This window comes from Gymnoscopelus braueri, assembly GCF_963280865.1.
Source record: "Gymnoscopelus braueri genome assembly, chromosome: 19".
Classification (NCBI taxonomy): domain Eukaryota; kingdom Metazoa; phylum Chordata; class Actinopteri; order Myctophiformes; family Myctophidae; genus Gymnoscopelus; species Gymnoscopelus braueri.
In genome coordinates this window covers 35,269,665-35,292,278 of record NC_137621.1, presented here as the reverse complement: position 1 = coordinate 35,292,278, position 22,614 = coordinate 35,269,665, and the positions used below count along the sequence as shown (strand labels likewise).

At 41.0% G+C, this 22,614-nt stretch overlaps 2 protein-coding genes across 2 annotated transcripts in view; one reads left to right on the top strand and one right to left on the bottom strand.

Moving 5' to 3' along the window:
• Positions 1-652: 652 nt before the first annotated feature.
• LOC308074308 (uncharacterized protein) lies at positions 653-6,071 on the bottom strand. Its single transcript, XM_080413709.1, has 4 exons — positions 5,985-6,071; positions 5,066-5,183; positions 2,694-3,545; positions 653-1,676 (listed from the first exon to the last, which is right to left on the bottom strand). Exons 3-4 carry the CDS (start codon positions 3,529-3,531, stop codon positions 997-999), a joined length of 1,518 nt encoding a protein of 505 aa, XP_080269835.1. The 5' UTR covers positions 3,532-3,545; positions 5,066-5,183; positions 5,985-6,071; the 3' UTR covers positions 653-996.
• A 10,831-nt stretch (positions 6,072-16,902) lies between these two features.
• The window catches only part of dnaaf9 (dynein axonemal assembly factor 9), a 30,609-nt gene continuing 24,897 nt past the window's right edge, over positions 16,903-22,614 (top strand). The window contains exons 1-10 of the mRNA XM_080413853.1: positions 16,903-17,073; positions 18,056-18,144; positions 18,480-18,605; positions 18,897-19,021; positions 19,474-19,570; positions 19,778-19,884; positions 21,212-21,289; positions 21,536-21,637; positions 21,948-22,003; positions 22,138-22,273. Coding sequence (XP_080269979.1) covers positions 17,015-17,073; positions 18,056-18,144; positions 18,480-18,605; positions 18,897-19,021; positions 19,474-19,570; positions 19,778-19,884; positions 21,212-21,289; positions 21,536-21,637; positions 21,948-22,003; positions 22,138-22,273 — 975 coding nt within the window. The 5' untranslated portion in view covers positions 16,903-17,014. The remainder of the gene's footprint in view (positions 17,074-18,055; positions 18,145-18,479; positions 18,606-18,896; positions 19,022-19,473; positions 19,571-19,777; positions 19,885-21,211; positions 21,290-21,535; positions 21,638-21,947; positions 22,004-22,137; positions 22,274-22,614) is intronic.

Genomic DNA, 22,614 nt, shown 5'->3' with positions numbered 1-22,614 from the left:
TACATTGGTTCAGTGTCAATGGTTTGGTTGCTTGGTCATGGTACAAGGTTGTGTGGTAAAATGTTGTCTGCCATTTGAACTGCTTCTGCCTTGGGCTAGTGGAGCTAGCAGTTACAAAAATGGCAGATCAACAAGGCTGAACTTGCCTTGAGAATATTTTGAGTTTAATTTTGTGTGTTATGACTTCATGTTTTGAAGTATATTTTGTATTTTATTTTCCATGAATTTATTATTTACTGAAAATCATGATAAGTATTATTTAATGAAAATCATGAAATAACACTTAAGTATTATTTAATGAAAGTCATGAAATAATTTGTTGAAACTTATTATCATGACTTTCATTAAATAATACTTATCATGATTTTCAGTAAATAATAAATTCATGGAAAATAAAATACAAAATATACTTCAAAACATGAAGTCATAACACACAAAATTAAACTCAAAATATTCTCAAGGCAAGTTCAGCCTGGTTGTTCTGCCATTTTTGTAACTGCTAGCTCCACTAGCCCAAGGCAGAAGCATTTCAAATGGCAGACAACATTTTACCACACAACATTGTACAAACACACAACATTGTACCTTGTACCATGACCAAGCAACCAAACCATTGACACTGAACCAATGTACTTTAACTCACCGTTGAGTATGGAGCATAAGAGTAAACAGCACAGCAGCAGCAGGCACACCATGCTGCAAACACTCAGGAGGGAGTGGTAGGAAATGACACCAGGTAACCAGACATTTATACTGATTGACTGATTGACAGGCTGATTGTCTGGTTACCATGGTTACCTGGTTACCTTGGTTAGTTACCTGGGTTACACTGGTGTTCTGTATGTGTCTTTCACTGTGCATAAAAATCTTTATTTTCTCCAGGGACGGACTGACTGTTGTTTTTATCGGGACAGTGCCCGGTGAGCCGACAGTCAATTTGGGCTGGTCTGATTGGCCCAAAAATTGCTTCCCTTAATAAACTCATCACAGAGTCATTTACATCAGTCTTTCCTCAATCACTCTCTTCCTCTCCTTCAGCTCCGCCACTGGAAATCTTTTGGTCACGTACGGGCCTCCCCCGTGTGAGGCAACCAGCTTGTTGACACCCGAGAGCAGGTCCTTCACCTGAGGGTAGCTTAGGACATTTCTGGAGTTCCTCCATACATTCAGAACGTAATAGCGGCTTCCACACTTCCGCACCAAATCCTGGAGACTTGCGTGGGCTCCGGCTACATAGTCATTGATACTCTGAACCTTGTGCTGCTTGTCGTTGCAATGTGTGAACAGGAGGATTGCGTGTTCCGTAAACTCTCGGCCAAAGATCTTCTGCAGGCGGCTTAGCATCTCACTCTCTCCCTGCGTGAAACGCCCCACCTGGAGAGTCAGCAGGAAGATATGGGGGCCCGGGAGCGACAATGCCAGACAGTCCTTCACTTGTCCCACGTTCTCAGCCCCATCCTCGTCCCACAGCTCGGGAGTGTCCACCAGAATAAGCCGTCTGCCCTCCGCGAGCACCACCTTTCTCTCACAGGCCAAGGTGGACGGCGGGGCCTCCGGGAAAGGCTCGTTGATGGAGTATTGATTACCGACCCTCTCTGAAATGAGGTTTGTGGCAGAGGTTTTCCCGCTGCCCGACAGGCCCAAGAGGATGATTGAAGTTTTCTTTGTGTTGTCGTCTTGTGTGTGCAGATCATATGAAATGAAAAAAACACAGTTATAATGACAGGAAGAAAATTACTATTCCCTAACAATAATATAATGATGATGATGATAATTATTATTATTATTATTATTATTATTATTATTATTATTATTAATAATAATAATAACAATAATTGTTATTATTATTACTATGATTATTATGCAGAATATTATTATTAGTCATAGTGGTTGTAGCCTAGTAGTAGTAGTTGTTGTAGAAGTAGGCTAGTAGTAGTAGTAGCAGCAGCAGCAGCAGCAGCAATAGAAGTACTAATTTGCATAAGGGCACTTTAAAGGCATTGTTGATCACAGATTTTTAACAACCATTATATTCTAGATTGACTATTTATCAAATGAAATGCATATAATGTATCAGCGATATCACTAATGCTTTGTATACATTTTTCATGTAAGATATGATAATATTCTGTACGAGTAATTACTGTATGTGCAATCATTCCTGTTTCTATGTGTACAATATAACTACACTGCCCCCTAGTGGAGAATGGACACGCTACTCTGTACTGTAAATCAAATCTTTTTAAACATTCCAGATGTTAAATATGGATAGAGGAAAAATAACGGTCCATATAATTTTGTCACCTCAGAAAATGCTATTAGATGATTGAGGTATTTTGTGCTTTTATATTTACAAATTACTCCAATCTTAAATCCAAACACAAATCAGCTGGCAAAAAACAACCTATAGGAGACATTTCAAGCCTCCTTTGAAGGGTCACCTTTGTGGCTCAGTCAACTGCGCAGATTTCAAATTTGGACCTGATGACGGATAGGTTTAAATAGGCTTATCTCGTGTCATCTCTCTCTCTCATACCTGTACCTATCTCAGCCATTCATTACCCTATCTATATGCATCAAAATGATCTTGGGAATTTTTACTCTGGTCTCCCCCCCCCCCTACTCTCAGGTTCCTGTCTCTCTACACGCTATCCAAAGACAAAAAAAAATGTTAATTTTGGTAGACATCTCACTGTTTGTTGCGTTCATCTGCATTTGTAACATGGCTCCATGGCTCCTCGCGGCCTCCTCCAGGCTCTCTCTCTTCGTTTCATATTTGCTCTTCTCGTCTGCCTCCCTCTTCCTGTCCTCGGCATGCTTAGCCTTCAGTCCCTGCATCTCCCTCCCCCTGTCCTCCTCTCTCTTCTGGACCAGTTGTTTGAAGGCCTGTTCCTTCTCCTCAGCTTCTTGGAGCTTCAGTTTCAGTATCTTCATGGATGTATCTGCTGTGTACCTACTCCCGGCTTCACTGTGCATGTTCTCTGTGTAACCGCTCATGCCATTCTCCGCCAACATGTAGTCGAACATCTCCAGGAGTGGGACAAGCATGTCGCTTGTTCCAAGTGATGCTGTGGTGAGGCGGCAGTACCTTCCGTCACTTACATTTATCAGCTCCAGGAGAGCGTCATCTAACATGTCAACCACAACCCCTGCCTCAGCCTCCAGAGAGAGAACGATGAGGAATTTCAGCAGTTCAGGCCCATAGTGTGCCTGCATGATCTCCATTATTCTTCTCTCCCTCTTCGTGTAACGTCCACCTTGGATCAGCAGAAGAAATGTACTGACACCCTGATGGCAAGACTTGAAGCAGCTATCCAATGCCTGACCGATGCCTTCCTCTGTCATGTCTTGTTTTAAAACAGCGCAGTGAAAGCTTACTGATCTGGAGGCCACTATCAGGTCACAGACTTCAACCGGTCCCGTTGAACTGAACGAGGGCTGCTGGCCTTTATCTATGTAGCTCTCCTGCAGGAGAGATTTCAAGGTAGACCACTCCTCCTCCATGGACACGACCACCATCATCTGCTTCATTTCAACTGTTCTGTCTGCAATGCAACATTGTAATGATGATTAGGCCCAAATTCGGAAAGGTTATTTTCAAAACGTAACACACTGGAGGATACTAATAACCTGCTTTAAAGAAAACCACTGTAACCCTCCCACCCATCCTTACTCATGTTCTCCTTTCTGTGTGTTGGTTACACCAGCGTTATATAGAGAGAGAGTTGCGTCATGCTTTGATCTCGCCACAAAGCGGGGTGTTGCCTCCTGTAGTTCCAAACATTGGAACTTCCTCATTGAGATAGAACGAGCATTTCCGCATTCCATTCTTAAATGGGAGTCTATGCTAGTGACGCAACTCGCTCTCTACATAACGCTGGGTTACACAATCTATGGTTGCACATGTTGTAAACTGTTATGGATGGGAATGTCATTTAAAATGTCTGTTAAAATGTAAAAGTGTACATTTGTAAATAGCAGGCGTACTATAATCTACTGGAATACTCAAGCTGAATAATGTAATGTAATAGTCCTTTATTGATTCTGAGAGAAATTAGCTAGCATCACCAAAGTAAGGATAAAACATTTATACAGGTAAGAGAACAAGTACAGAAAAAGTAACAAAATAGGGTAACAATATAATATAAAAGACAGTATAATGATGACTTAGCATCTGACCTGGCCCTCAGCACTTGGGCTGGTCATTTGTGCATATTGTCCAATAGGTGGAAATAGAGGTGCGTTCTATCACTAACAAAAACACCATATTGTTATCCTTATACTGTAGCATAATTGCCTAAGTCATATTTTAAGGTTTTCAGCAAAGAATTGATAAAATAATTACTCTCTACCTAAGTAATCTTTTGACTGGCAATTATGAGAAATATTTATCTGCCTTTATTTATATCTGCCTAACTACTCTCCTAACACTGCCCATGTCCTCAGCCTATCAGAATGCTTGTTACATTACAAAATCATATCTGCCTAAGTCATCTCTTTGATTATTTTTAGATTATGTAAACAAGCATTCTGAAAGGCTGAGGACATGGGCAATAAGGCAGGGTGAATCAGCAGTGCTAGGAGTATAGAGTTAACCAGATATCACAATTTGGACAAAAAAATACTATTACTGTATGTTAACTTATGAGGCTAATAATATAAATATAAATATGACCTAAGGGCTGACCTGGCTGCCTGTACTTGGAGTGACTGGACATAAATAAATATAATGTGCAATCGATCACCGTAAAATGGGCATATAGTAGTCATGTATGTACCGGGTATATCAACAATAAAAAGGATTACTGTAATGTAAATATAGGCATGTAGATACTATATTATATATTATAATTATAATGTATTTTATAGCATCTACATATAGAAATGGATTACTTGATTTTCCCATATTAACATTATCCTTTTTTATGCAACACTGCCAAACTCCAATATACAACAAATAACTGCCAGGGCATTACAATATGTACCATGAAACATGAAAGATAAACATGACAACATAAACATGAATACGAGACTTATCCCTAAAATTCATTGCATTGCTACTTACTGTGTGTCCTCTGCTGACTCTGTTCCAAGTGTGGCTTAAGTTCCTTGTTTAGATGAATCTGATCTCCAAAAACTGGATTATCTTGTTCTGAAACTGGTGCTAAAATTTAAAGTGCTTCCTGCTCACACACACACACACACACACGCACACGCACACACACACACACACACACACACACACACACACACACACACACACACACACACACACACACACACACACACACACACAGGAAGAGAGACACAGTAGGGATTAGGGGACAACCTTGCTTGGAATTTACCAAATAGCCAATAATAGTCAAATACAAATTTGAAATCCATTTGAGTCACATATTTGACACCATGTTATAAAAATGTAAGTTCAGGGGCATTTAATTTTGTTCCTGCTAGGCTGTTTACTTTCCATAACACATCAGGTCAGAGCCTACTCCACAACAGAACTAATCACACAGACATCCTGTGATTGTTTCTGTAGACGTGTTGTTTTTCTTTTCTTTTTTTTATCTGGAACAAATTGTCCATTTCAGGCATTTAACCACTTAAACCCCATATGGTTGAGCCTCAGTGCTCTGCTCTATATTAGTGTCTTTTCTGTTTTCTGTTATTGTGGGAAAAACTTTCGCTGAAAATAGCAGATCGACAAGCTCAGAACGCACCACGCTGCGATGCGTTGTTGTGAGCTTGTCGATCTGCTATTTTCAGCAATCTGCTATTTTCCTTGCAGGAAAATCTGCTATTATCTGCCCCATATGGTTGACCGGAGTACCTCAGGGCTCTATACTGTATATATATATTCGCTGAAAATAGCAGATCGACAATCTCACAACGCCACGCGTTGTGATGATCTGCTATTTTCTGCAAAAGCCATCCCCACAATAAGGATGCTGGGGTTTGGCATGGCAAGAGAGTATGTTTTTTACCCTGTCCGTCCGTCCTTCTGTCTGTCACTGGCAAAACTTTGAACACACACTCCCTGGATGCCTGTTGTGAGCAGTGTTCAGTCAGCAAATATAACGGAGCAAATATAAGACTTCCGGTGGACGATCTCTTCAGAATAAGAGTACCCTCTAGAGTAAAAAGAAACCATTGAAAACCATTGAAAAACGGTTCATTTGCACATTAAAACTATAAATTAAGCATTTAAACGAAGCTATATATCACATATTATGTTTCTGTGTAACAAAAACGGATTTAAAACATTAATTATTTATCTAAATTGATAGATGCTGTTCAAAGGAGTGCATAGCCTATACAAATTGGACACTGGACAGGAGACGGTGCTTCTGAGGTACGCACGCGTTCGGGGAGACCCCCTCTACACAGCCACACTCTCCGCTAAGCGGCACTAAGGTGTAAAAAAAAGTGGCGGGACGTCCAGTGAGGTCAAGGGTCAGAAAAGGGCCCTTTTCAGTGCATAGCCTATACAAATTGGACACTGGACAGGAGACGGTGCTTAGTGCAGGAACTTCTGAGGTACGCACGCGTTCGGGGAGACCCCCTCTACACAGCCACACTCTCCGCTAAGCGGCACTAAGGTGTAAAAAAAAGTGGCGGGACGTCCAGTGAGGTCAAGGGTCAGAAAAGGGCCCTTTTCAGTGCATAGCCTATACAAATTGGACACTGGACAGGAGACGGTGCTTAGTGCCGGAACTTCTGAGGTACGCACGCGTTCGGGGAGACCCCCTCTACACAGCCACACTCTCCGCTAAGCGGCACTAAGGTGTAAAAAAAAGTGGCGGGACGTCCAGTGAGGTCAAGGGTCAGAACTAATCACGCTATGCCCTTTTCAGTGCATAGCCTATACAAATTGGACACTGGACAGGAGACGGTGCTTAGTGCCGGAACTTCTGAGGTACGCACGCGTTCGGGGAGACCCCCTCTACACAGCCACACTCTCCGCTAAGCGGCACTAAGGTGTAAAAAAAAGTGGCGGGACGTCCAGTGAGGTCAAGGGTCAGAAAAGGGCCCTTTTCAGTGCATAGCCTATACAAATTGGACACTGGACAGGAGACGGTGCTTAGTGCCGGAACTTCTGAGGTACGCACGCGTTCGGGGAGACCCCCTCTACACAGCCACACTCTCCGCTAAGCGGCACTAAGGTGTAAAAAAAAGTGGCGGGACGTCCAGTGAGGTCAAGGGTCAGAAAAGGGCCCTTTTCAGTGCATAGCCTATACAAATTGGACACTGGACAGGAGACGGTGCTTAGTGCAGGAACTTCTGAGGTACGCACGCGTTCGGGGAGACCCCCTCTACACAGCCACACTCTCCGCTAAGCGGCACTAAGGTGTAAAAAAAAGTGGCGGGACGTCCAGTGAGGTCAAGGGTCAGAAAAGGGCCCTTTTCAGTGCATAGCCTATACAAATTGGACACTGGACAGGAGACGGTGCTTAGTGCCGGAACTTCTGAGGTACGCACGCGTTCGGGGAGACCCCCTCTACACAGCCACACTCTCCGCTAAGCGGCACTAAGGTGTAAAAAAAAGTGGCGGGACGTCCAGTGAGGTCAAGGGTCAGAAAAGGGCCCTTTTCAGTGCATAGCCTATACAAATTGGACACTGGACAGGAGACGGTGCTTAGTGCCGGAACTTCTGAGGTACGCACGCGTTCGGGGAGACCCCCTCTACACAGCCACACTCTCCGCTAAGCGGCACTAAGGTGTAGAAAAAAGTGGCGGGACGTCCAGTGAGGTCAGGGGTCAGAAAAGGGCCCTTTTCAGACAATAGTGTATACAAGTGGCCATACCCTAACCCAATAGTGTATACAAGTGGCCACACAACCCCACACCATAAAAGAATACAGACAGGCTTTGAAAGTTTAAAAAAAGACCTTTTAATTACTCTTTACTAATAAAACAGTGTACAATTTATCAAAAACAGAATATATATAAATACATTTTCCAATATTTGTTTTTAAACATTGCCAATTGTCTTAAGGTGGACTGCTACTACTCTCCTAACACTGCCCATGTCCTCAGCCTATCAGAATGCTTGTTACATTACAAAATCATATCTGCCTAAGTCATCTCTTTGATTATTTTTAGATTATGTAAACAAGCATTCTGAAAGGCTGAGGACATGGGCAATAAGGCAGGGTGAATCAGCAGTGCTAGGAGTATAGAGTTAACCAGATATCACAATTTGGACAAAAAAATACTATTACTGTATGTTAACTTATGAGGCTAATAATATAAATATAAATATGACCTAAGGGCTGACCTGGCTGCCTGTACTTGGAGTGACTGGACATAAATAAATATAATGTGCAATCGATCACCGTAAAATGGGCATATAGTAGTCATGTATGTACCGGGTATATCAACAATAAAAAGGATTACTGTAATGTAAATATAGGCATGTAGATACTATATTATATATTATAATTATAATGTATTTTATAGCATCTACATATAGAAATGGATTACTTGATTTTCCCATATTAACATTATCCTTTTTTATGCAACACTGCCAAACTCCAATATACAACAAATAACTGCCAGGGCATTACAATATGTACCATGAAACATGAAAGATAAACATGACAACATAAACATGAATACGAGACTTATCCCTAAAATTCATTGCATTGCTACTTACTGTGTGTCCTCTGCTGACTCTGTTCCAAGTGTGGCTTAAGTTCCTTGTTTAGATGAATCTGATCTCCAAAAACTGGATTATCTTGTTCTGAAACTGGTGCTAAAATTTAAAGTGCTTCCTGCTCACACACACACACACACACACGCACACGCACACACACACACACACACACACACACACACACACACACACACACACACACACACACACACACACACACAGGAAGAGAGACACAGTAGGGATTAGGGGACAACCTTGCTTGGAATTTACCAAATAGCCAATAATAGTCAAATACAAATTTGAAATCCATTTGAGTCACATATTTGACACCATGTTATAAAAATGTAAGTTCAGGGGCATTTAATTTTGTTCCTGCTAGGCTGTTTACTTTCCATAACACATCAGGTCAGAGCCTACTCCACAACAGAACTAATCACACAGACATCCTGTGATTGTTTCTGTAGACGTGTTGTTTTTCTTTTCTTTTTTTTATCTGGAACAAATTGTCCATTTCAGGCATTTAACCACTTAAACCCCATATGGTTGAGCCTCAGTGCTCTGCTCTATATTAGTGTCTTTTCTGTTTTCTGTTATTGTGGGAAAAACTTTCGCTGAAAATAGCAGATCGACAAGCTCAGAACGACAAGCTCAGAACGCACCACGCTGCGATGCGTTGTTGTGAGCTTGTCGATCTGCTATTTTCAGCAATCTGCTATTTTCCTTGCAGGAAAATCTGCTATTATCTGCCCCATATGGTTGACCGGAGTACCTCAGGGCTCTATACTGTATATATATATTCGCTGAAAATAGCAGATCGACAATCTCACAACGCCACGCGTTGTGATGATCTGCTATTTTCTGCAAAAGCCATCCCCACAATAAGGATGCTGGGGTTTGGCATGGCAAGAGAGTATGTTTTTTACCCTGTCCGTCCGTCCGTCCTTCTGTCTGTCACTGGCAAAACTTTGAACACACACTCCCTGGATGCCTGTTGTGAGCAGTGTTCAGTCAGCAAATATAACGGAGCAAATATAAGACTTCCGGTGGACGATCTCTTCAGAATAAGAGTACCCTCTAGAGTAAAAAGAAACCATTGAAAACCATTGAAAAACGGTTCATTTGCACATTAAAACTATAAATTAAGCATTTAAACGAAGCTATATATCACATATTATGTTTCTGTGTAACAAAAACGGATTTAAAACATTAATTATTTATCTAAATTGATAGATGCTGTTCAAAGGAGTGCATAGCCTATACAAATTGGACACTGGACAGGAGACGGTGCTTCTGAGGTACGCACGCGTTCGGGGAGACCCCCTCTACACAGCCACACTCTCCGCTAAGCGGCACTAAGGTGTAAAAAAAAGTGGCGGGACGTCCAGTGAGGTCAAGGGTCAGAAAAGGGCCCTTTTCAGTGCATAGCCTATACAAATTGGACACTGGACAGGAGACGGTGCTTAGTGCAGGAACTTCTGAGGTACGCACGCGTTCGGGGAGACCCCCTCTACACAGCCACACTCTCCGCTAAGCGGCACTAAGGTGTAAAAAAAAGTGGCGGGACGTCCAGTGAGGTCAAGGGTCAGAAAAGGGCCCTTTTCAGTGCATAGCCTATACAAATTGGACACTGGACAGGAGACGGTGCTTAGTGCCGGAACTTCTGAGGTACGCACGCGTTCGGGGAGACCCCCTCTACACAGCCACACTCTCCGCTAAGCGGCACTAAGGTGTAAAAAAAAGTGGCGGGACGTCCAGTGAGGTCAAGGGTCAGAACTAATCACGCTATGCCCTTTTCAGTGCATAGCCTATACAAATTGGACACTGGACAGGAGACGGTGCTTAGTGCCGGAACTTCTGAGGTACGCACGCGTTCGGGGAGACCCCCTCTACACAGCCACACTCTCCGCTAAGCGGCACTAAGGTGTAAAAAAAAGTGGCGGGACGTCCAGTGAGGTCAAGGGTCAGAAAAGGGCCCTTTTCAGTGCATAGCCTATACAAATTGGACACTGGACAGGAGACGGTGCTTAGTGCCGGAACTTCTGAGGTACGCACGCGTTCGGGGAGACCCCCTCTACACAGCCACACTCTCCGCTAAGCGGCACTAAGGTGTAAAAAAAAGTGGCGGGACGTCCAGTGAGGTCAAGGGTCAGAAAAGGGCCCTTTTCAGTGCATAGCCTATACAAATTGGACACTGGACAGGAGACGGTGCTTAGTGCAGGAACTTCTGAGGTACGCACGCGTTCGGGGAGACCCCCTCTACACAGCCACACTCTCCGCTAAGCGGCACTAAGGTGTAAAAAAAAGTGGCGGGACGTCCAGTGAGGTCAAGGGTCAGAAAAGGGCCCTTTTCAGTGCATAGCCTATACAAATTGGACACTGGACAGGAGACGGTGCTTAGTGCCGGAACTTCTGAGGTACGCACGCGTTCGGGGAGACCCCCTCTACACAGCCACACTCTCCGCTAAGCGGCACTAAGGTGTAAAAAAAAGTGGCGGGACGTCCAGTGAGGTCAAGGGTCAGAAAAGGGCCCTTTTCAGTGCATAGCCTATACAAATTGGACACTGGACAGGAGACGGTGCTTAGTGCCGGAACTTCTGAGGTACGCACGCGTTCGGGGAGACCCCCTCTACACAGCCACACTCTCCGCTAAGCGGCACTAAGGTGTAGAAAAAAGTGGCGGGACGTCCAGTGAGGTCAGGGGTCAGAAAAGGGCCCTTTTCAGACAATAGTGTATACAAGTGGCCATACCCTAACCCAATAGTGTATACAAGTGGCCACACAACCCCACACCATAAAAGAATACAGACAGGCTTTGAAAGTTTAAAAAAAGACCTTTTAATTACTCTTTACTAATAAAACAGTGTACAATTTATCAAAAACAGAATATATATAAATACATTTTCCAATATTTGTTTTTAAACATTGCCAATTGTCTTAAGGTGGACTGAGAGGCTACTTTAGTAGTTTAGTAGTCACAGATTTGATCAATTTACTATATGTGTGTGTGTTAATAACAGCAAACATTATTCAAACACAATCATCATGCAAAACTGTAAAAATGTGGAAGTTCTAGGAAGTGCAAACCACACTCAAAAGTATAAAATGGTACTGCGTGCAACGTACCTAAGTGCAAAGATCACTCAAATGTATAATAAACGGGTACAACATGCAATGTACCAACGTGCAAACATCACTCAAATGTATAAAAAAGTATAACATGCAATATACTGAAGTGCAAACATCACTCAAAAGTGCAACACAGCAAACTTAAAGTGCAAACATTGTACACACACACACACACACACAAATTGATCAATAGATAGATGTACGTATATAAAGCAGAACCAGCTCAGTCCAAACATTGCATAGTCCTGTGCTCTAATGTTTGTTTTTAGATGATCACAGTAAGCACAAAGACAAAAGAAAAAAAGAAGAAAACATTTGATTAAATCAAAACCTAAAGGAAAAAAAGGAAGACCAAAATGACGTTCCCTCCTGGTGTCTTGGGAACATGTCAGTTCTGGTCCCTCGCATCCTCCATTTGTGACGTTCTCCTACAACAGACACAACAGAGCCTTTTAGGTAGTTTGTCCAAGATACAGTAAATCACAGTACATGCTTTAACTTTGTACTCAGATAAATATCTTTTTGCCTGACAACTCATGCATAACACAATCTCGCTTTTCACGGTGGCTTTTGAAAGTGTTGAGGCTCACATCAAACAGAACAGCTTTGGAAAACAAACAAGTGAAAATACCACAGCTGCTGCCGTCAGTTTGTTCTATGAAATTGGGACAACTGTGATAACACTCATATCTAAATGTAATGCCCATACCTCTACCATACAATGCAAAGTACTGTAATGCTAAGTACCTTTGCAGTGGAAAAAATGCCTTAACCAGGTCTTGCTCATGCACACGTAGTGAATCCATTATCACAACATCTAATACTATAACATCACCATTCACTGTCTTTTTGGTGAAATCTACCGCGATGGCTCCCCAATGGGACTTATTTGCGTTGACGGGCAATATCACCAACTCGTAGTTCCACCAATTGCGTGATGCTCGTGGTACATCTGGGAGGACACTGATGTCATCACACCAAAAACTCTGTAACTGTTGGCTTACAAAAGTGCTGGGACAAATAAATGCATTTTTTTTCTTTCAACACTCGAAAGCAAGAGCTTATGGTACTCATCGATCATCTTATCACTCAGCCACTCGTTATTCTCCACAGCTGCCGTTGGAATGGATCTCCCTTTTCTAGCCCTTGTCTGCTTGTGTTGTTTGCATCTGTCTGTGCATTTATGTTTTTGTTCGACCTGCTGAAAGTTGATTAGTTTCACACTATTAGTTTTCTCGTATGACACGACAAAGCAACTAGCTGTGGTCAGTATTTTTAGCATCAGCTCAAAGGTATAGCCTGCTGTGTCATTGGATGCTTTTGTCATGATATGCCATTGCTGGTCTTTACACGTGTACAATGACACATATGGTGACTTGTCAAAAAATGCACAAATGCTGGACACAGCATAATCATTTTGGTGGTACAGACAGGAGAGAGTGAACGTTTTGGGAATTTCTGCACCAGATCTTAGCAGGAGAAGTAAAGTCTGTGGGCTGTGAATTACTTGATAGGTTGATAAGCTTAAGTCCTGCTTACATGTTTCACATTGGTCAAGTTGAGCAGAACATATTTTGGCAACTGTGTCCAAGATGCCTTTTTGTGACACTTCAAGTGGCTGCACTATGAGTTCTGATATGTTCTTTCTAGATGGTACGGCCTGGTCACCACATTGAGTACAAATATAGCGACCAAGACTTTTAAGGCAAAGCAGGTCATTTCCAAGGAAAGGAGCCCCAAGTGTGTCATTCACAAAGCTGTTTAATATGTGGTACACGTCTGTCATAGAAAATTGCCGAGACACTAATGACACCACCTGAGTGTTGGCAAGTTTCTCAAGCGCTCTTTTAAACAATGCTGGGGACTGCGCTGCTGCTGCTGCTGCTGCAAGCCGTGTGTGACATTTTTGGAAAGCAGATGTCTGTTTTAGAAATGTTAGTATTGGTAATGGTATGGCTTCACACATATTGTGATTTGGTCTTTCATTGCAAAAAAACACATCCACACCATGGCCAATATCTTCCAAATTGTCCTCTATTGTGATAACAGCATTAAGTGATGCATCATTACATTTCACATAGAAATAAATGTACCCATGTGGTTTTGCCATTTGCAATGCATTTGCTGGTTGAAGGATGTTTATATTTGTATCATCTGCTCTAATTACAACATTGTCATAAAGCAAATGTGCCCAGAAGTGTCCGGCTTTGGCCACTGAGCCTACATGACAAATGATTGAGCCCAACTTATACTTAATTTTACTGCTGTCACGAATGGGAATTTCGATTATATCAGATGGGACTACAGGCGTGTGGAGCACCGTCCCACCATTATCAACACGGGACACAGAAAGAGTAATGACATCAGGAGCATCAATCCAACATATTTGTCTCTTCATTTCTGAACCACATGCTGTACATCTCTGTTGACCTTCACCTTCCATGATTGTGTGTTCGAAAAGAGAATTGAGGGACTCACATTTCTGTGTCAGCGGTAATGCAAAAACAGTAGGCGCGCATGAAATGCTTTCAACTTTCGATGCACATTTTTTACAGATGTCTGTATGTTTTGCCATAGCAGTTGTTTGGACACTACAATCATGCAACCAGATTAATAATTTGTGTATCAAATCTAGTGGGTCATTGTGCATTGACAAGGACAACGCTGGGATGCTCTTGACTAATTCTTGAGTGACACCATGGATTGTTTTAGCATCAAATGTGTGCCCTGGATTTTGAAAAAACGCTTGGATGAGAGCTGCTAAATTCCCTGGCATTGATGACATCGCAACCATATAAGTAGGTGTCAACTGTTTCAATTTATCTTGTACTACTTGCAGATGCAGTATCGATTGTAGGGTTGCATTTAGCCAACAATTACTCTCATTATTTGCAAACCTGCATATACTATTGCATATTTCCTCATTTGTGCCTCTGTTTTGTGCCTTTGTTTTGTCTGGCACACTTGCTGAGCTGTCATTTTGTAAGAAAATCTTTGAATTTGCTTGTGGCTTATTTTGATAAGAGCGTCTCAGCTGTGGCGGCAGAGTTCTCTTTTTGTTCCACTCTTCTACAGGTGGTGGGTGTGGACGCTGTGATGCCTGTGATATCCTGTAGCCTACTTTGGCAATGAAATCTATGGCTGACTGCTTGTATAGTGAGCGTATGCGCTGTATACATTCGTCAATTCTGTGTTTCTCATTTCGTAAAAGCAACACTTTTGTGTTTTTGAACATGGCCTCACTAATAGCTGTGCTTTTCTTACCATGGTTTATTTGTGCAGCATAGGCTCCAGAGAATCGCTGCAAATCACCTGAGAGTAGATCTGACCATATTGGAATAGTTGGGAGGAAGTTTGAGAACTCTAAATGTAATGTAAATGTAAATTCTAAATGTAATTAAGTAAAATTACTGGTATCAAAATGTAATTAAATATGCAAATATTTGCTTGTAGATCGGCTATTTTCAAATTGCCAAAGTTTAAATAGGGCTGAAGTGGTCTTGTATAAATATAAAAATCTTTTGCTTGTAGATCGGCTATTTTCAAATTTCCAAAGTTTAAATAGGGCTGAAGTGGTCTTGTAATTATAATCAAAAATATACAAAGTAACAAGTAACTAGTATAATATCTGCCTCTGAAATGTAGTGGAGTAGTACTTAGTTACTTTCCACCACTGTATACGTGTATTTTTCAAAATGCATAGTACAGTAATTGATTACATGTACTTAGTTACTTTCCACCACTGTATAAATGTCTTTTTCGAAATGCATGTATGTCTTTCATAAAACATTAAATGCGATGCTCTTACTTTGAAGGCAACCGGAAACCTTATATTTGCTAGCTCAGAAACCGGATGTGTTATATTTGCTACCGGAACGGAGCTGTTGTGAACCTCTGCCCCAAATTATTCACATGGGCCTGTTATAGCGCCACCAGGTGGCCGATTCTACCTGAGCTGGTGGAGACCTGTGCTCTGAGGAGCACTTTTTCTAGTTATTATTATTATTGTTATTATTATAAGTAATAGTATTATTGTTATTATTATTATTAGCTCTATTATTATTATTGTTACCTATTATTATTATATATTATTTTTATTTTGTACTATTATTACTATCATCATCATTGTTGTCGTCATCATTGTCATCATCGTCGTCATGACGCCATCATCACAAAACAAATACAGTGGAAATAAAGTAGTAGGCCTCAGTCTATACCAATTTGCTTGAAAGTGCATTCGTAAAGCGAAGGTGGAAGTAATTAAGATTGTATTAAGCAGCTATGATTAGTTTTTTTTGCAGGGGGCGGGGTCGAGGAGGCAGAGATTACTACAGGATTGCACCATCGTTGTGACGGTGTTGCTGCTGTCAAAGCGAATCTAAAGAAGACTTTACCACGAGAAAAAAGGGGGAGATATCATATACCGTGTAATTCATTTTTGATTATGAAAAGACAAATGATATCTCGGCGTTGAATTATAGTTTACAAAAAAAAAACGCATTGAATTGTCAATAAAAATATATTATACTATGTAAGATTTACCAAACTAGTCGTATGGTATTGTAAAACATCCCTATATAGAATGGTTCAGTCCGTTGCTACCAAGGTTGCCATATCCACTTATTATAAGTGATTTTGGGTTTGTTTTTCTGTAGTCGCTTGGTTGCGCGGGTTGCGGGTTTTGAGCTTGTGTAGTTGCTTATTTGGGCTTGTTTCCTAATGCTGTTTAAACCAGTGATTCATTTTCAAGTCAAGGGCACCCAAATTGATATATATTGGTCTGCAATCTGAAAACATTTCATGCCAGGGACCCCCATGCAAGATTTGTGTTGTTATCTGTGTTGTTATATTAATCATTTTAACTTAAAATGTCTTTCAAATTTTCTTCAAGATTTTTTTGAAAATAGCAGATCTACAAGCTCACAACGCGTCGCATCACGCCTCGTTGTGAGCTTGTAGATTGGCTATTTTCAAATAGCTATTTTCAAATAGCCAATGTATATGTTTAAAGGGCTCGCTTCTCTTGGTCTTGTTTTCAGAGAGGGGCCAGGGGGGTTGCTTATTTCTCTCACAAAACCTGGCAACACTGGTTGCTACGCTATCCTGTGTGTGTAGACGTTCTCCAGGGTGCAAGAAGGCCACTGATGATGGAAGGGATGTTTTCGGCTTGAAAATTGCGCTGTTCGGCTTGAAAACACAAATTAAACACACCCGTAGCAACACATACATACAATGGCGGCGGGTATACGGAGAGTTAACGGGAAATACCCGTCAATGAGCCCGGCTGTAAGGTAACGTCGATTTATTGTGTTAATGGGAAACGACGCGACGATAAGACTGGCTATAGCTAGCCAAGCTAATGTTAGCGCTTACAGCTGTCCGTTGATGGTGTCACCTCGGACGGAATCCAATACTGACTGTTGTTTGTTCACATTAATTTACTAATTCGGTGGTTCTCAAAGTGGGGTCTGGGGACCGCCAGGGGTCATTGAGGCTGAGGGGGTTCCTTCCAGGCCGTCCCCACTCCCCAGATAAATGATGGATAGTTTGAGGAACCAAATGGACCCTTATGTGGGTGTAATAACTCTGAGAGTGTACAAATGAGAGTGTACAAATGAAATTTTACACTCAGAGTTAATGGTTGTCCGTGGTCTAATTCATGGGCTCTCAAAGTGGGGTCCGCCGGTCCGGGGACCCCCAGGGCCCTATATGCATCAGCTATTTTCAAAATTCAGTTTGAATATTTCTTTGACATTTTTAACACCACAAATCTTGTATGGGTTCCTTGTCACATCATCTATTCAGATTGGGGTCTACGGCCAAACACACATGCATTTAGGGGTCCTTGACATGACAAACTTTGAAAACCACTGTAATAATTGTCTAGCTAAATACCCATTTAATTTGTGCCAAATAACGGAAATTCACTAATAATAACGCCAGCTGTTGGTCTGTTGTCTGCCAGCGCCAGTTTCAGATTAATATATCACATGCCAACTAACCTACTAACATCACACTATAGTGTGATAAAATACATCTATGATAGTCTTGATCCAAAGCTAGCCTTGGATCAAGACTATCATAGATGTATTTTATCGAGTCTGACTTTTACTTTCGTATCTGGATATGCAAATGTCAAAATCGATAAAATAAGTCTATGATAGTCTTGATCCAAAGCGAACATCACAGTCACACTATAGTTGTTTGACTGCAATTATCTTCACATTCTGTGACTGATGTTCCACAATGACACCCTTTGCTTTTTGATTTTAGTTGTACTCGTGTGCGACATATCCAGCAGTCACTGCTCTGTGATGGTGGCACTGGCAGTGCCACTCCTGATGGCATCCTGTGTTGTCTTGGTATGTTGCCTCCATATACTACTGTATAGCCTATGTCCACAATAGATCTACACGACTGTCTGTAATATTCATTAGATTTTTACCACGAACGATCACAATCTAGATAAACGTAACTTTTGTTTAACTACAAGTGGGAGTTTTTCCAGCAAGTACAGAAACTCTAAATAAAAGGTGTCTTGATGTGTAGGCCTACAGTATTGCCATACAGGCACAGGGACATGTTTAGTTCACTAGCACAACACAGCACAACACAAAATAATTGAATGACTTGACTACACATAATCAGCAACATATTATTTGTAGTGCATGTATTATAACAGTTTATCATGTTGCAGGAATTGACAGCAGATACAATGAAGGCTGCAGTGAGCTGGCCAACTACCTGTTCTATGGACTATATGGACAGAACCAGATGAGTCTGGACCCAGTTCTCGATGAGTTTCCTGAAGAAGTGTTGGACGGTATGTAGCTAGACGGACTCATTCAGATCCATGCACTGTTTTCTTACTTGCTGTGGTTTTTATTACATTGAATAATAACTACACTTGATCAATACATTGACTAATACATTAGCCAAGTCAAGTCAAACATTTCATACACATGGGAAGTTTACATGCAATAACTTGAAATACAAAAAGAAACATACAAAATAATTCTCCATTGTTTAAGACACTTATCTTTTCAAAAAGAATCCCTTGCATGAACCATCTACTTTGCAATAAAGTGATTCTGATTTTTGCTGTCATCAACAGATGTGATTTTGCTAATCAAGAGGGATTGCGTCCACTTGTATTGTAACCCGGTGAACTTCAGCTACCTGCTGCCCTATGTTTCCCACTGGAGGAACCTGCATCTCTACTGCATGACCCATGCAGAGGTTTTACTCTAATACTCTATTTAAAATAATTCTATATTTCTAAGTTTTAATCTTGGTTGGTAATGTTGGTTGCTGTTACTGTGGTGGTGTTGTTGTTGTTGTTGTTGTTGTTGTGGTTGTTGTGTGCCTCAAGCTAACAGAAGGAGAGCTATTCATGGATCACAAGATCAGTAACATGATCCTATAGACATACTTAAGAGGGAATCTGTTGTTTTAATTTGATAACATTTTGCTCACAGAAAGAATAACTTGATTTAAACAAATACAGTGAAAATTAGGAACTCCTATACTAAGATAAGTGATATACTAGACCTATTCATTGTATGTTTTCTGTTAGAGTATATTAGGCACATTCAAAGAAAGCATTTAATGCTGAAAACAAAAGCCTTTTTCGTAGAAGGTTATTCACGGTTGATCCTGAAACCTGTTTGCTCTCCTCTCCATACACACAGTATGAAGATGAAGAGGCAGCGGAGGAGTTCAAAATCTCCAGTTTTGTCACCATGATGCAGGACTGCAGCCGTATTGGAGTGCCCTACAGCTGCCAAGGTACAGGACTGCTGCAGTTTCATCATATACTTCATTCATCTAAAACCTCTGAGGTCATTTACTCTACTGTGGATCTACAGTAGCATAGTGGTTCTATAAATATAATGTAGGCTAACCACTTATTTGTTCCACTTATTTTCAAGGCAACCTAGTGATTACTGTGTAATTATGCATACGGCACAAGTAATTATACTTCTATTATTTCAGGGCACATGCAGAAGTTTGACATGTTTATGATGGAGAAATGGCCCATAATTCAGGCTTTTGCCCTGGAGGGGATTGGCGGTGGAAGCTTCTTCACTATGAAACACAAGGTACCCCCAAGCATGTCTTTGAAAGAGAGATAGTTTGTTGTGATGCTCCAGAGATAGGCTATAGGAATCTCTTTTCCTTTGGAATATACCCCACCAGTTCTTAAAGGAGAATTCCGGACCACGTTTTTCTTACCTTTATATATGATGTTATTATATCCTAGGACGAGTGGTACAGTAGAAAAATGTCATAACTCCATCCCGAGTCCACCGCAGCTAAAACCCCGAGCGGACGGTCCATGCGCTAGATCGCATATTTTTATCGCGATTTTATATATATATTTTCTTTGTTCATATTTGACTTTCCTAATGACAGAAAACGGTCCACAGTGTCTTTGTGAGATGCGCCCCTCTGGAAGTCTCGCAAGCCGAGATTTCACCCGTGATCAACATGTAAACACTACGGCGGCCCATTTGGGACAAAAACACATTAGGAAAGTCAGATATGAACAAAAGAATATATACAAAATCGCGATACAAATACTCGATCTAGCGCACGGACCGTCCGCTCGGGTTTTTAGCTGTGGTGGACTCGGGATGGAGACTGGAGTTATGACATTTTTCCACTGTACCACTCGTCCTAGGATATAATGATATCATATAAAAGGTAAGAAAAACATGGTCCGGAATTCTCCTTTAAACAGTGAGTCTTGAGATGTTGTGGAAGGCTTTCAGACAAGGAACATTTATAGAGGGTTAATGTGTTATTTGGCATATTATTGGTTCTTGACTTATTGACAAACAAGAACAATTGTGTACAGAGTTTCCCATACAAGTAATATGTGTGCAGTTCTATGCAGCACATATCTCCGCCAGAGAATCTTACATCATCAATGTGTTGTCATATCAAAGCGGCACTGTGTAACTTTTTCTTTATGAATAAAATGTTATTTAGTCCAATATGTATGGTAGAGTATGTTCATACTATGTAACTTATACAATTGGGGTGGTTGTATTTTGTCTCCCTGCTATTCTGTTGAGACATTTAGATTGTGTCAAAGGTCATGTCTCACCTAGACACAGGAATCTGACACAAATGTTGACCTGATGGTCAAGATTTGATTTATCTTGTGATTTCTTCTTCTGATGCCATCTAGAAAAATCCATCTCCATTAAATAGGACTCAACCAGCAAAATATTTTGTGAATCTTTTATAATTGTACTTAAATAAAATATTTGTATTAGTTTACTTAATGTGTCTGAGATTATTCTTATAAAGTATTGCCAAATGAACCAATATTATGTTTTAACCTTGTTGTGAAGGCAGAAGTGCCGTAGGTTTTTTATTTTACTAGTAGCTCACTTTATCTTCTGTTCACCTGTCATCCAGTTGATGGACATGAGTGAGATGCTGTGGCAGGTCTACACCAGACTAGACCCTGTGTCCCTGGATCGCCTTCTGACAGAGGTAACTTCCTCTTATACCTCTTCTTTGCTCTTGTTTTTTCTGTTCTTGTACTTGGCACTTCCTGCACACATGATTACTATAGAATCACAATATATATTGAAATATATTCTGGTTACTGATTCATAGAGCTAATGTGTTCAAGTCAAAGAGTACAATACCATCAGCATGTTTCTACCATACTGTAAATTATAAGTGAATGATCATGAATTGTACTATCAGTGATCATGGAGGATGTTTGTGTTATAGGACCTGGTTAACTTTGAGAAGCAGTGGAGTAGCTTTTATGCTAGCATGGACCTCGAGAGCCATCTGTCTATCCTGGAGCTGTCTGAAGCACAGGCAGGAGAGGTAATACTGTTGTCACTCTTATATTACTCAGTGGTGGATAAAGTACCCAACCCCACCCCAGTACTTGAGTCAAAGTATAGATACTCCTGGTATAAATAATCAACTACATGTGAAAGTTGCTAAATCAAATTGGTTAGTTCTTGCTTTTAAAATTAAAAAATGAATTGCTTTAAAAATACAATACAAGTATTCAAGTATTAAAAACTATAAATATAATACTGTAGCCACTCTTGTACAGTAATACTGTAGTTACTCTTATGTGACTCTGCCAGTTGCATGCATTTAAATGTGTGTTCTTGTAACTCCACAGGCTTTCCGTACTTATTACTCCCATGGCATGATCTCAAGTAACATCAGTGACAGCAGGTATCTCTCCTACTTGACAATCTTCAACACAGAATCCACGTATTTTAATATGTCCTATATGAAATTATTTTGAATGAAACCCTTTAAAAATATATATTATGTAATTTATACATTTCCTGTGTGATTTGTGCCAGTAAAAGTCGTCAGCCCTACGTGTTGTTTGGAAACCATTCATCCATGGAGAGTCAGAAGAGCTACTCTTTCAACTTCCCCTCTGAGAGTCACCAGATCCGCAGCACCGGGCCTCAGGGTTCCATTGCCAGACACATGGTATCACAATCACTTTAACCACTTATATTCACCCTATATAAACCTTTGACCAGGGTCCCCCAGGGGTCCACTCCATCCATACGTAGTCCCCTCCTTTTCCCCCCTGCACCAAATCTCTTCCCAGAAAATACCCAATCTACAAGCTCACCACGCATCAAAATACGTGTTGTGAGCTTGTAGATCTGTTTCTTTTTGGGTAATGTTTGCCTATTTTTTGCAAATTTCACCTTCATCTTGAAGATACAGTAACTACTTAAGCCTGTATACTTAATATTTTTGTATTTTTGTGTGACAAATAGCGAAAATAGCTTGTGAACTTGTAGATCTGCTATTTTTTCTTT

Coding starts and splice junctions, on each gene's coding strand:
- LOC308074308 (XM_080413709.1), bottom strand. CDS start 3,531: ATGAAGCAGATGATGGTGGTCGTGTCCATGGAGGAGGAGTGGTCTACC. Junction 1,677..2,693: donor GCAGATGAACGCAACAAACA/GTGAGATGTCTA, acceptor TGCACACACAAG/ACGACAACACAAAGAAAACT.